At 32.7% G+C, this 15,050-nt stretch overlaps 1 protein-coding gene and 1 long non-coding RNA gene across 3 annotated transcripts in view; one reads left to right on the forward strand and one right to left on the reverse strand.

Moving 5' to 3' along the window:
* Nucleotides 1–9,540: 9,540 nt before the first annotated feature.
* LOC127730541 (E3 ubiquitin-protein ligase TRIM71-like) overlaps nucleotides 9,541–15,050 on the reverse strand; it is a 34,784-nt gene continuing 29,274 nt past the window's right edge. For both annotated transcript variants that reach the window (XM_052238978.1, XM_052238977.1), the window contains exon 6: nucleotides 9,541–14,382. In XM_052238978.1, the coding sequence (XP_052094938.1) occupies nucleotides 13,875–14,382 (508 nt within the window). In that variant the 3' untranslated portion in view covers nucleotides 9,541–13,874. The remainder of the gene's footprint in view (nucleotides 14,383–15,050) is intronic.
* Nucleotides 11,234–15,050, forward strand: part of LOC127730563 (uncharacterized) — a 345,980-nt gene continuing 342,163 nt past the window's right edge. The window contains exon 1 of the long non-coding RNA XR_007995154.1: nucleotides 11,234–11,379. This is a non-coding gene — a long non-coding RNA (uncharacterized LOC127730563). The remainder of the gene's footprint in view (nucleotides 11,380–15,050) is intronic.

Here is a 15,050-nt window from a genome sequence, read left to right on the forward strand (position 1 = left end):
CCTGCCATTTGAGAAAGTTCTAATATCTTGTAAATGGTTGAGATCCCCACCCCTAAACCATATATATTCTGGTTTGTCATGATAAAGCACATCAAATGAAATACAGGGTTAGTCCCCAGGGGTCATCCCGATCCCCTGCCATTTGAGAAAGTTCTAATATCTTGTAAATGGTCGAGATCCCCACCCCTAAACCATATATATTCTGGTTTGTCATAATAAAGCACATCAAATGTTATACAGGGTTAGTCCCCAGGGGTCACCCCCACCCCCTGCCATTTAAGAAAGTTCAAATATCTTCTAAGTGGTCAAGATCCCCACCCCTAAACCATATATATTCTGGTTTGTCATGCTAAGATGGTTTGAATGATATACAGGGTTATTCCCCAGGGGTCATCCGTACCCCCTGCCATTTGAGAAAGTTCTAATATCTTGTAAATGGTTGAGATCCCCACCCCTAAACCATATATATTCCTGTTCGTCATGTAATGAACATTTGAATGACGTATAGGGCCAGTCCCCAGGGGTTCCTCCCCATCCCCAATGTTCTAGTATCTTGTAAATGGTCGAGATCCCCACCCCTAAACCATATATATTCTGGTTTGTCATGCCAAGATGATTTGAATGATATACAAGGTTAGTCCCCAGGCATCACTAATGCATATAACTTTACTGGACCAAACCAATTTTCACTGGACGTTGCCCAATGTCAGGCGACCCTGGGAATTACGAATTATGGGAGCTTCGTTTGGGAGACTTCGTAACAGCATCCTGTTACAATCATTTCTTGTTAATATATAATACTAATTGTTATAAGATAAAAACAAGATATGAATTATGAGGCTATTGGTTCAGGTAATTGTTTCTAAACTTTCATTGTGTGGCAGAAAAAGAGAACTTGTAGCCGTCTTTGTTTGTTCGTGAGTACACTTGCTGCTGGCCTAAAAATAACATCATGTGGGATTGCAATTTTGTTGTTGGTGATTTTAATGCAAGATACATAAATTTAATCTTCTAAGAGTGTGTTAATGGGAAAAAAAGATGTGGTTATTGGTATCATTGCCAATGAGACTACCCATCATAGATCAAATGACGTTGATGTTGGAAGCAACTATAGGCAACCGAAGTACCTTTAATAATTTGCAAAACCTATACAGTAAAGGAAATTATAAAAGTCCTCGACTAGAAAAAATGTAAAACAATACAACCAAGAAAACCACAGCCTGATTTAGGATAAAACAACAACAAAAACAAGTATGACAGATAGCAATCGACAACCACTAAATTAAAACAGATTCATGACTTAGGATAGGCACGTATATACAATATGGCGCGTTAACTAAACCATCATTGTTACCTGGGGCAGTGGTGTAACAGCACAACTTAAGAACAAACTGTAAACGTTGGAAAAGGCTTGACTCATTAGTTCGACACAGAGCACAACAATTAACTAGCAAAAAGACACAACATATCGATCCAAGAGTGCGGTTACTGAAAGCTATTTCAACGCCAATTGCAACTAATAAATAAGTCATGTTTTCCTGGACTAAATAATATCAAGCACTACACATCCAACATATAAAAGTGTACAGACGGCATACAAAGTCTGAGTAAAGCATGACCTTGTGCAATGCCAAAGTATAAGTACGATGTAGGGTCATAAGTGTTCATAAGTGTATAGCAATACATATTTAATTATGTTTTCATTTATTAACTATTTATTAATAACAAAATTTAATATTAGTACATAAGAAGACAATTTTCAAAATTGTTAAACTGATATGCTTTTAGAATGAGTTTATACAAGTCATCAATAAGACTACATGGATCGTATTTAAATTTAATGCTTTATAAACAGCATTGCCATAAAAACTTTAAAGATGTTGGGCATGTTAAAAAATATTAATGTTAAAGCACTTTCAATGTGAGAATGTTTAGAAAATACATATTTTGCTGCACGCCTTCTGACCTTTTTCTATTGAGTTGATGTTCTCATTTGTATATAAAGGATCCCAGACAGCGCAACAGCATTCAAGTATTTGTCTAGTAAGTGTTCGGTATGTACCATTGAGTTTATTTTAAGGTTCCTTCTGGTAAATGATAGAGTCTGGTTTTCTGTAGAATTCATTTCTGTTTTGAATGTTTATTTGTATGTGATCATGCAGGTTATAAGATAAATTAATACAGTCGAACCTCGTTGCCTCGAATTCGGTTGTGTCGAAAACCCGGATCAGTCGAGTTATTTTGTCAGATCCGACAGGATTCCTGTAGCTTCAATTGATTTCGAACTCGGATGATTCGAAATCTCGTTTAACGCGAATATATTTCGATGTCCCTTCGGTGTTTTCTTTTCTTGAAAGTGAAATTCACAAGTTATGGAAATTTGATGATGATAACAATGACAACGATGATGATGATTTTTTTGTATCTCTTTTTAAAACTTAAAAGTTATTGGACAATTTTAACGTTTTAGTCATAGGAAATAAGCCTTTCTCCAAAGCAGAGTTCTATATCTAAATTGGTATCACCCCAGTTTTGTTGGGGTTCGTGTTGCTCAGTCTTTAGTTTTCTATGTTGTGTTTTGTGTACTATTGTTTGTCTGTTGGCCTTTTTTTTTAGTCATGGCGTTGTCAGTTTATTTTCGATTTGTGAGTTTGAATGTCCCTTTGGTATCTTTCGCCTCTCTTTTACCTTCGGGAAGTTGAGATTATTAGACATGGTAGCTCTTTCTTTAAATGGAGGGACAGAAAAGAATTGGGTAATATCCTCAATATCCGACCAACATTGACATGTTGGATCAGATTTGATATTAACTCTAAATAAGTCAAAGTTCAAGAAAGACGCCGAACATCTAAATTGACATATTTTAAATCCTTGTACCTTATAAATAATGAAGAAGGTTCAGATTATGAGTGCCGTTTTTTATACGGATTTGAATTTGGATATCAAGTCGAACCCTGAACAGTTGGGGCAAGTATAGACACAACATTCAAGCTTGATATAGCTCTGAATTTGGATTATGATTGAATATTTGATACAACATAGGTTGACAAAGAATGAATTTGATCTAAGAACTTACAAATTTGAAATTGAACATTTACATATTATGGTCCAATATCCAAAATCTTAATACATGGTTAGATTCAGCATATCAAAGAATCAAAAGAATTTAATTTTTGATGAAATCAAACAACGTTTAATTTTGGACCCTTTGGACCTCAATGTGGACCAAATTGATAACGGGGCCCAAAATCCAAAATTTTAATACACGGTTAGATTCAGTATATCAAAGAACACCATACATTCAATTTTCGTTGAAATCAAACGAAGTTTAATTTTACATCGACACCATTACAGACATTAAGGAAAGTATGGGGACACTCCTAAGACACGGCATATCCACAACCCTATCTTGGATCCCAGGCCATGCTAATATAGCAGGGAACGAGATAGCGTACCAGTTGGAAAAAGATGCAACAAAGGAGGCATCAAACTTAAATGACCAATACAATGTTATAACGATGTCAGATGTTAGAAGCACAGTCAGGATGTCAACAAAAATGAAATGGCAGAGTAGATGGACCATAAGAGATACTGGTAGACAACTGTATGAGCTGGAACCTATTGTTGGTGAGGTTGTCCAACTTGATTAACCGAATCCTGAAACAGGAAGAATTCTATCAGAATCAAGAACAGGCTATAATAGGCTAAATAAGTACCGCCATCAAATAGGTCAATCCCTCACGCCATATATATATTGTGAATGTGGTGAAGAAGAAAATACGGAATATTACTTATTCAACTGCACACGATACCAACAAGAAAGAAAAGAAATGATGAGACAGTTGGACACATTAAACATCCCGACAGATATGAAAACACTACTGGCACCAACATCAAAAGAGACCTACGAAAGAACAGCACATATTATACAATAATATTTAGAAAGTACAGGGCGATTTCGACATTTAGCAAGCCCTGAATCCCGATCCTGCGCCTAAAAAGTATACCAAAGTACCGCGAGATACTACTTAAAGAAATTAGAGCACCAGATTAAGATGAAATTAATAGTACCATAAGACAAGTAGTACCAATGTTTTACCCTACGATCAGGATCAGGAATTTTGGACCCCAATTTGGACCAACTTGAAAACTGGGTCCAAAATCAATAAACTGCTTCGCTGAGCGCAACTGGATACGCCCGCAGAGGTCCAACCCTGAACATTTGGGGCAAAAATGGACACAATATTCAAGCTTGATACAGGTCTGAATTTGGATTGTAATTAAATATTTGACATATTATAGGTTTCTGAATAAATGTAGTCAAAGAACTTGAAATTGGTTATATGAATTGAATTTATATTCAATTAAAGATTTCTTTCTGTTGTGCAATACACTGTACTGTTGCGCAATACTAGTAAATCTGTTGTCAGACTATAAACAAATAAAGTTCAATAACTTCTCAATGTTATATTAGAAATTTATAAAAAAAAAACTAAAGGGAGGTTATCTTAATAGATATAAATCAGTCATCAAAGTTTAATGAAAACTGCTCTAAGCACTTTAAGGATATTGTCCAAAAACTTGAAAATCACCCCTTTTTTATGAATAAAATCTTGTAACTCGGAAACATAAAATCTAAAATTTATAAAAATCACAAGGGAGCTTACAACAATAGATATAAACAATTTACCAAAGTTTCATACGTTTTTGCAACGGATAAAACCCCATAAATCAGAAACGTATAGTCTAAAATTTATAAAAATCAAAAGGGAGCTCATGTCGATAGCATTAAACAATTCACCAAAGTTTCTTGCAAATTGATGAAATTGTTTTTGAGTTATTGTCCGAAAACTGGAAAATCCCCCCTTTTTTAATGAATAAAACTCCAAAATTCGGAAACGGTAAATCCGAAATTTATAAAAAACGAAAGGGAGCTCACGTCAATAAATATAAACAATTCACCAAAGTTTCATACATATTGGTAAAAGCGTTTTTGAGTTAATGTCAGACATGTTGACGACGGACGGACGGACGGTCAACGGTATACCATAATACGTCCCGTAAACGGGCGTATAAAAATCTAATAATACATGTTAAGATTCAGCATACCAAACAATGGGTTACACCGGTTGACCTGGGCTCTCGGTCATAAAACTTGACTACAAAATTTGTGCTCGAAACACCAAATCCAGTATTTTGATTGGTTGACTTCTGAGTCTTTAGTACGATAATCTTGCTCTTAATTTTTATGACTGTAAACGTCATCAAATCAAAGCATCGTTGATGTTGTGATCCATCCATATTCATAGCTAGTCTCATATTCTATCTGACCATACTTTTTTTCTAATTTTTTTTCTCTTTTCATTTCCAATCTTACGGTAAAATTTCTATGTTATTGTCCAAAGGTAGGGGATTTCGCAATATTGATGCAAATATAGATATATATATACTGATCTTTCAATTTTAGACTCTGTCAGATTTTATTTTTGATAAGAATGGATAGGAAAATCGTCAAACAAGAAATATATTCTTATATGCCATTAATAATGACAGGTTTAATAATTTCCAGAAAGAGGCCTTATAAATGCACTTTCTCAACAACATAAATAAAAAAAAATAACTATTTTTTATCTAAATTGGTGTTCATTCTTCATTAAGAAAAAATACATTTCCTGTATTCAAATCTGAATGTACAAATACCTAATGCTGAGATATTTCCAATTACTGTTAAATAGCAATATAATGGGATATAATTGTAAAACAAACAAATAAATTAAAAAAAAAAAAAAATGCTCAGGTAAGAGTTATGCAATTTTGTTTAATATTTCAGCCAAATTTCTGGGCGTTTTACGTTTCCGGAAATTGGCATTACTTTTCCGCGAAAAAAATATGACGTTTCCGGGAAAAAAAGTCTACGTTTCCGCTAATAAATACCTTACTTTTCCGGGAAAATAGTTACGATTCCGGAAAAAATAAATTATTACTTTTCCGGGAAAATAATTAAGGAATACTTGTTGAACGAAAGCAAAGTAAAAATAATAAAATGCCCCGCTGGGCGCAGCTTGATACGACCGCAGAGGTCGAACCCTGAACAGTTGGGGCAAGTATGGACACAACATTCAAGCTTGATACAGCACTGAATTTGGATTGTGATTAAATATTTGACTCAGCACAGGTTTCCGACTGACACAGAATGAATGTGGTCTAAGAACTTAAAATCTTTAAATTCAAACCATATCATTATTATTTGCTTTTATATATTAATCAGAAATAACTAATTTAAAATGGAAAATTTGAATGAAAAAAAAATCCCCCCCCCCCAAATTTTTTGAACCCCCTTATGATTCATCACCCCCAAACTCAATCCCAGCCTTCCCTTTGTGGTATGGTACCTGCAGTACAATTTCAGAGAGATCCATACACTTGAACACAAGTTATTGTCTGGAAACTAGAAAAATGCTTGTTTTTTTGGCCCCTTTTTGGCCCCAAATTCCTAAATGTTTACGGCAATTACCCCCAAACTCAAACCAAGCTTTCCCTTTGTGATATGGAACCTTGTAGTACAATTTCATAAAGATCCATACACTTGCACACAAGTTATTGTCCTGAAACTAGAAAAATGCTTGTTTTTTGCCCCTAATTCCTAAAATTTTGAAGCAATTACCCCCAAAATCAATCCCAGCCTTCCCTTTGTGGTATGGTACCTTGCAGTACAATTTCAGAGAGATCCATACACTTGAACACAAGTTATTGTCTGGAAACTAGAAAAATGCTTATTTTTGGCCCCTAATTCCTAAACGTTTTGGGCAATTACCCCCAAACTCAATTCCAGCTTTCCTTTTGTGATATGGAACCTTGTAGTACAATTTCAGAAAGATCCATACACTTACACACAAGTTATTGTCATGAAACTAGAAAAATGCTTGTTTTTTGCCCCTTTTTTGGCCCCTAATTCCTAATATTTTGAGGCAATTACTCCCAAAATCAATCCCAGCATTCCCTGTGTGATATGGAACCTTGTGGTACAATGTCAGAGAGATCCATACACTAACACACAAGTTATGTCTGGAAGTTACAAAAATGCTTATTTTTGGCCCCTTTTTGGCCCCTAATTCCTTAACTGTTGGTACCATAACCCCCAAAATCAATCCCAACCTTCCTTTTGTGGTATTGAACCTTATGGTAAAATTTCATAGAGATCCATTCACTTAAACTAAAGTTAGAGTCAAAAACCAATGCGTCTTCCGACGACGCCGGACGACAACGACGATGGCGCCAACGTCATACCAATATACGACCGCAAAAATTTGAATTAAATATCTATTAAGTTAATATTGAATCTGAATCTAGGTCATCATAGCATGCAAGTAAAATTCATCATTAAAATGGATTAAAACATATGTTTAAAAGTCAGCACTAATCAGATATATCTTGCCGACATGAGTTCATAAATCAGTTCTGGCAGAATATTTGTGGCCAACACGTCGTACAAAGTTTACACCGTTTACAAGTTTTGTGTTTTGTTCAACAAGGAAGTCCATCTTCTCCTTTTCCTCCAGTAAGCCAAACCAAAGAAATGTGTCAGCCATTTTCCAAAATCCAAATTTCTGTCCTTGTAATCGGCACTAAGACCTTTTTACTGAATTTTAGGCCACCAACTTTGTCCAAAATGAAATTAAACCTACCAGCAACTGATTGTAGCAGCATGACATGTTTTTGATAAAGCAGTATGCATTGCACATTCAAAGTCAATATGAACTGCTTCGGGATTGAGAGTTAGTCTTCGGGTAGTGCACAAATCAATTAGCAGATCCCACATTTTGATATAAAATAAATAATTAATCTAACATATACTCAAATATTTATAATTTACTACCAGGTAAATTTCCGGAAAAGTAATAAATACAATTTCTGGAAACGTATACTTTTAAGTTTCGGGAAACGTAGTATAGGAACTTTGAAAAATTAGCGGAAACGCAATACGCCCAAATTTCTGATAATTGTAAACTAATTAATTAGAACTTGATTATTGACCTATGTCAGATGATATTGGCACTGATTTTACAAGTAAAATAAAATTTGCTTGCATTTTTTATACATATTTTTTTCATTTTAAGTATTTTCTTTGAAAAAAAACACATCAGATTAATCATTCAGCCAGCTAGCAAAATTAACAGAATATTTCAATGTAGTGTAGATCAAAATAAATAATACATTTGTAGGTTAACAATTGAGGTCACTGAGAATGTGTGTATTCAGTTAGGTGTGTAATAAATTGTGTCTATTTAATTATGTAACAGGTCATGAGATATTAACTGTTTTGAATTAATCCTGGGGTTGTTTCTAATTAATACTTATTTGAAAATCATGACAGTTAATAACCATTCTGACTCTTACTTGCCTATGGAAAGAATTGGAGTAATACCATTTCAAAAAAGTGTGGGAATCAACTTAAGATATATTAATACGCATGTTGACCAACATTTCATTGAACAATAATTTACACAAGCACAAGATACTAATATAATACTTTCAAAATTCTTATCAATTGATTCAATTGATGTACAAATACTTCTTCAAATTAATTCATAAATAGTAAATCATCATAAATTTTGATTTAGAAAGGAACTATATGCAAGTGTATATCTAAAATAAAGTCACTATTCGACTAATCTTTTTTTGATTTAAGGGCAAATAACATGTCAAAAGTTTGCAGTTGAAGATTAAAATGGTGTAGAAAGTTTCTGCAAAGCATAAAAACATATAATTAATTTCATGATATGTCTTCAACTTGGTATTCTGCACCATCTCCAAAACCAGAGTGATCCCATAGATCCAGCATGGCTGAATCAAAAATGGATCTTACTGTGATGTGACGTAATAACATAAGCATTGTGACAAAGGAAATTAACGGGGTCCATAGGACATAATGCCCTTTTTCACATTTCCATGTTGAGTGAACTGTGAAATCTGTATCAAACCCCTTATTTGGCATATTTCATATTACAGTGTATAATGAACATGTGTACTATCTATATATAAGCACAAAGTAGATGTTGACACAACCTCCTTGGTCGAAACCATAGGTTTAACCTGTTGCAAGAACGAACAGACAAACACACAGGCCAGAAACACTATAACCCCTAGGCCCCTACCACTGTAGATGGATCATACAAATTATTGATGAAGTAAAGGTAAAATGAATGGTTTCTTTGACCTTTTCTATAAGACAGAAATATATTTTTGTATTGATATTAAACTACTAGATTTTATTGTGACATTTTTCCATTTTTTCATCTATCATTAATTTCACACAACATAATAAGATAGGGTTTATTTCTCCTATTTTGTAAATGGTCCCACTGCAGGGAGCTGATAATATTTTAAACTTTAACTGGAGTTCTGTCTCCATTATCACTATAGACATAAAGGTATCTATTTGGCTTTCTCTGTACATGTATTAGGTTTTCCTGAGTGATGTGTGTGCAAGGGTTTTAAACCTAATGATGAAAATTTTGAATGAGACTTAAAGAAAAAACAAAATGTTCAATTGTTTATTTTTAAAATCATATACATTCATGGAAGGATGAATTCACAAGTTAATAAACACAAATTTAAAAAGTTTTGTTTTTAAAATATTCTTGCAAAGAGCTACTTGATCAGCACTTTCTGATCTATAATTGTTATCATCTTCTGCAAAATCCAATTGATATTTTTTTTTTATTATTGAAATTTTGAAACATGTGTAATAAAGACAACAAACCTTTATTTTATCACAATCACTGGTGTTGCAACAATTTTTGAACAAAGGTATAAGATGAACAGGAAAATTATAAATATTCTTCATTTAAATTCAGTTAGTTCAGACAATTATACAGCAATATAACTGGAGCTAATCAACAAAATACAATACACTGTTAGAAGAATGTGGCTATCTGTAGCATAAGTATGTTAGGTCAGGTTATAAAAGTAAAATTAAATAAGTTTAAATACATAATAATAACAGACTGAAATGCTTGCTTTGCCTTGCCAATCTTACAGCCAGTCTATATTTGACTCAAATCCATAATTGACAACTCTCATGCTATTCATGTGTATTATTTGCTTTTTCAACTGTTTACACACCTTTTTTTCATCACACATCAGGTACATGCCTTCCACGACACATTATCATACTAAATATTGTTTGTTTTTATAATTTGATAATGCAGTTTTTTGATTTTATGTTTTAGTTTGTTTATTAATAATCTATTGTTGTTAATTAAAATGTTGAGGTCTCTAATCAGTTTCCACCACAAAGTTTTACAAATCCTTTTGAGAAGATGTCCAGTGGTCTGAAAGCAGTTGCAAAAGTTGGAAATTACGACAGACCAGAAGTTGTCTTTTAGAACCCAAAGGTGTTACTTTTGCATCTATCAAATTAAAGCTTGAAAACAACAGTTTGACGTGAATAAAAAGAAATTTGACAAAGGGCAAAAAAAGCTTTCTACAGCCTTTTGCATTAAATTTCTTCTTCCTTCAAAAATGATATAAATTGATCTATAAAAAGCTAAAATATTACTTGAAACTTGTTGCTGTTCACATTGAGCATCAGTAGGCCTATTTTATCTCCCGCTCAGGTGCAATACCCTTGATGAAAAGTCTATCAAATCCAAGTTACCTATCTAATGTTTGTTGCAGATCATCAATTTCACTTTAATAGCTTTTGATATCATTTAAATTTAATTAATTCTATTATTGTCACTTAAATCCTTCAAGATCTGTTGGTCTAAAATTTGCCAAACTGTGGATAATAATTACAGTTTACAAAAAGACTAATAAGTGAACTTAAACATGATTTTTAAAACAAAAAAAGCATGGCACAAATTTGTACATGCTGTCATGATATGAAATGATTTCTCATTTATAGATGTTGGCAACTATGTTAAAACCCTTTTTTTAAACAACTCCAACTATGAGATTACATACATGACTTATTATGTACAAACAAAGAAAATTAGAGAATAACAACAAATATATAAATATTCATAATTCTTAAAAAGGATAAAAGGAATAAACAAATATTTTGGACAATAATACAGCCCACACCAACTCAACTAAGAAAATAGACATTCAAAAAGAGAAATACAACAAAGAAATAAATGGGGAATGTGTCCATGGGACACTGATGATGCCCCCGCTTGCATATAACATTATAAAGGGACATAACTTAAGAACAGTAAAAGTGACGCCACCCAAATTTGTACTTGATCTGAGTTTTGTGGTAATAAGCATTGTGTATAAGTTTCATTAAATTTGGTTGAGGCAAACTAAAGTAAGAGAACGAAAACTAAAAATTCAGTAATTTTTCCATTTGTAAAGGGGCATAACTCTAGAACGGTAAAGTGACGCCACCCAAATTCAAACTTGATCTGAAATATGTGGTAATAAGCATTGTGTATAAGGTTCATAACATTTGGTTAAGGCAAACTAAGGTTAGAGAACGGCGGGGGCATAAAAAAGAACAGAGTTCCAATGTGCCCCGCGTTGCATATCTTCTATCTATCCAAGGTACAAGGGCAATAACTAAAATAAGCACTTTTTTTTGTTCTATACGACTTTTTATTAATATCTGAGAGAAATGAAGGATTCAAAGCAAATGCAATGTGATTTTCATTATAATTTATATTTCCAAGGGTCATAACTCTTTTAAAAATAATTGATCAGCACTGATTTTCAAACTCGTCAAAGACATTGATGATATAAACCTATAATATAAATTTCATAAAAATCTGGATAGAATTGTACATATTAGAGCGCTAACAATGCAATTTTCCATATAATTAATGTTTCCAAAGGGCATAACTCTTTTAAAAATAATTGATCTGCACTGATTTTCGAACTCGTCTAAGACATTGCTAATATCAACCTATGATATAAGTTTCATAAAATTTGTCAAGAATTGAACAAATGAGACTGCTAACAATGCAAGTTTCCATATAATTAATGTTTCCAAGGGGCATAATTCTTTGAAAAATAATTGATCGGGACTGATTTTCGAACTCGTCTAAGACATTGCTAATATAACCCTATGATATAAATTTCATATAAATGTGGCAAGAATTGTACACATGAGAGCGCTAACAAGACTGGACAGACAGACGGACGCCCAGTATTTCTATGTCCCCCGCAATGCATTGCGCTGGGGGACAATAAAACATTCATGAACTTCAATTCCTTCATGTATCAGTAAAGGGCTTAGCTGATTTAACATGGGACAATGTCACAACATGTTAACATGGAAACATAGTATTGTATTTGACAGTGTTGTGTGCCAGATATAGAAGACAGAGAAATCCTTAACACAGTAATATATTTTTTACATTCTTTGTTTAGTGCAACTAACCATTGTTTAAATTTCAGTGATCAGTGATCTATAATGTAAATAAATGTGGCTAAAGACCATTCTGTCTACAGACAGATAACAACACACTCAAACAATAATTGACAGTAATAAAATTCAAGTCATATAGAAATAGTAACATAGCACACCATGATAAGATTGAAGCAGGTCAAAAAGGTCTTATTTAAACAAAAAAGACATAATGATTGATTGATTCATTGTTGTTTGTTTATTATCCAGTTTTGAATATTTCATGTATGTTCAGGATGAGAACAAGATAACAATAAATACAATAGGTTAGTCCTGCAATATAGTCCACCAGGAGGATAGGTCGGTAAATTTGAATTGGATGTGGCTGTGAATTTATACATCAAGTACAGCCAAATGCACACCAAACTTTGGGAATGGTTTAAACTGTCGGTCAGAAGAAAACCAAGAGATGACCATTCTTCTATACCCCAATCATCCTTGAGATTAAAGACATAAGGAAAAGGTTTCAAAAGAACAGGTAGCACATTTATTTAGGAAGAAACCACAGGAAAGAAAAAGAAACAAATACATCAAAATCTGACTAAAATTAGAATTTTTATGTCTTGGTAGTTCCTTTAAAATGCATTAAATCTCTTAAACTGATGATAAAGTCTTAACAATGTTGTTAATTCTAGAAAAAGATCATTTCAAAACAAACAAATACAAAAATAATCAAAACTGTACTAGAATAATAAGTATTTCAACTTTCAATATGGGAAATCAATATTGTATTGTAGCCTTTTGTTATAATAGTATGTCTATCATTTGCAAAAAACAAAATTTCTTAAAAATAAACATAATTATATTTTTACACTGATAATTCAGATTTTACAAATATCTACAAATGGATATCACAATTCCTCTATGTAAATAAAGAAAATACTGGAAGTAATAAATATTAAATATGTTTGATACCAATATATAAATCAATTGATATTACATGTAATAAAAGATATTTCTGTACAACATAAAACTTCTGAAAAAAATCATTAGTTATCACTGAAGAAAAGATAACAATTTACAGACTCTAGTCTATACTCAAGGATCCCTTGTTGACTACTTGATGTCTTCTTATATTAACCTTATATCTGTTTTATTTCACATGTTAAAAAAGGATTTTATTTTGTTTACTTTTTTTTATATTTAAAAACAAAATTAAAGCTAATGAGACTTTTCAGGCAGTTTATGAACATAACTATGTGGTAACATAGCAACAATTCAGTTCATGACATTGCATCATCATAATCATTTATTACCATGTAATTCTATGTGTGTTTTTTTTGTGTTCTATCATTCAATTATACATTAATGAACTAAATAAAATTATATTTTCTAATATATTTATATATATACTAATTTGTCATTTATACTCCAGTATTACATAAGTAAAATAAATATTTACAATTAAAACAAGACAAAAACAATAAAAATTGAAATACAATGTACATGTTCATTGTAGCAATCACTCTTCTTCAGGGGCATTTTGATGGCCTGTTATAAAGTTAGCAGTAACCTGAACCTGTGAAGAATTGTAACCAGAAACAACTGGAAACAAAGGCTCTTCACAATTTACATTGTGCACAATACACAGTTTTTCTCCTTCCTCACTGTTATAGATTTCCCATGTACCAGCATCTGTATTCAGCAGGAAACCCAGAACTATACGACATTCCTCGTCTACCTGGTTCTTTACAAGAACTTTATGGAGAAGAACTTTCCTATCTCTGACCACATGGACACACACTGCATCACATGCTGGATGGTGAGCTCCTATCATTGACCATGCATATGGTTGACCTTCGATATACTTCTTGTTATCTATAGATGACTTTCTGGCAATACCAATTTCAAAGGCGATGTTGTTTAGCTGCAGTGGTGCTACAACTTTCATCTCAAGGATAACTTCATAAAAATATCTCCCAGGCTGTGTAAAAACATGTGTTCCACGTGCACCTTTGAACTTTTTGTGTCTGTAATAATATTCATTACATTTTCAAATTTTGTATCACAATGTTTTTAAGAAATAATTCATGGGGGCTTGAAATTATTGTGATTTTACCACAGGTTGGCCGTTTATGTTAAATATTTTAACACGAGCGACAGCGAGGGGTAACATATCAGCATAAAGGGCCAACCAATGGTAAAATAAATATAAATTCAAGCCCCCATGAATTATTTCTATTCTAATAGGACAAAGACAGCAATTCTTTGGGATCGAAGCGCTCAATGTGAAAGGAAATGTTTGCTTTCCCGTACTTTAACACACTTTTAATATTGACGTAAACGACGAAAAAAATGAAGAAGTGACATTCTTAAACGATATACAATAACATACTGAGACATATTTGGATGAATTTAATTGACTATCTTACTTTCATTTAAGAAGATATTGACATTATACAAATTCTTACCATCATTCGTTTATGTTTTCATGTTTTGACGACTTTCAGTTTCCCATTCATACATTTTCCCATAAAATCCTTACATTCTTACGTCATCGTTCAATGACGTCATTTACACCATCTGACGTGAGGTAAATCATTTATAAAAAGCATACGAGGTGGGAGTAGGATTGGAACAGCCAAAACAAAACATGACTTTGCCTATCAGCTGACATATGAATATATTCAAATTTTAC

The sequence above is a fragment of the Mytilus californianus genome, unplaced genomic scaffold (assembly GCF_021869535.1).
Source record: "Mytilus californianus isolate M0D057914Y unplaced genomic scaffold, xbMytCali1.0.p SCAF_2, whole genome shotgun sequence".
Taxonomy (NCBI): Eukaryota; Metazoa; Mollusca; class Bivalvia; order Mytilida; family Mytilidae; genus Mytilus; species Mytilus californianus.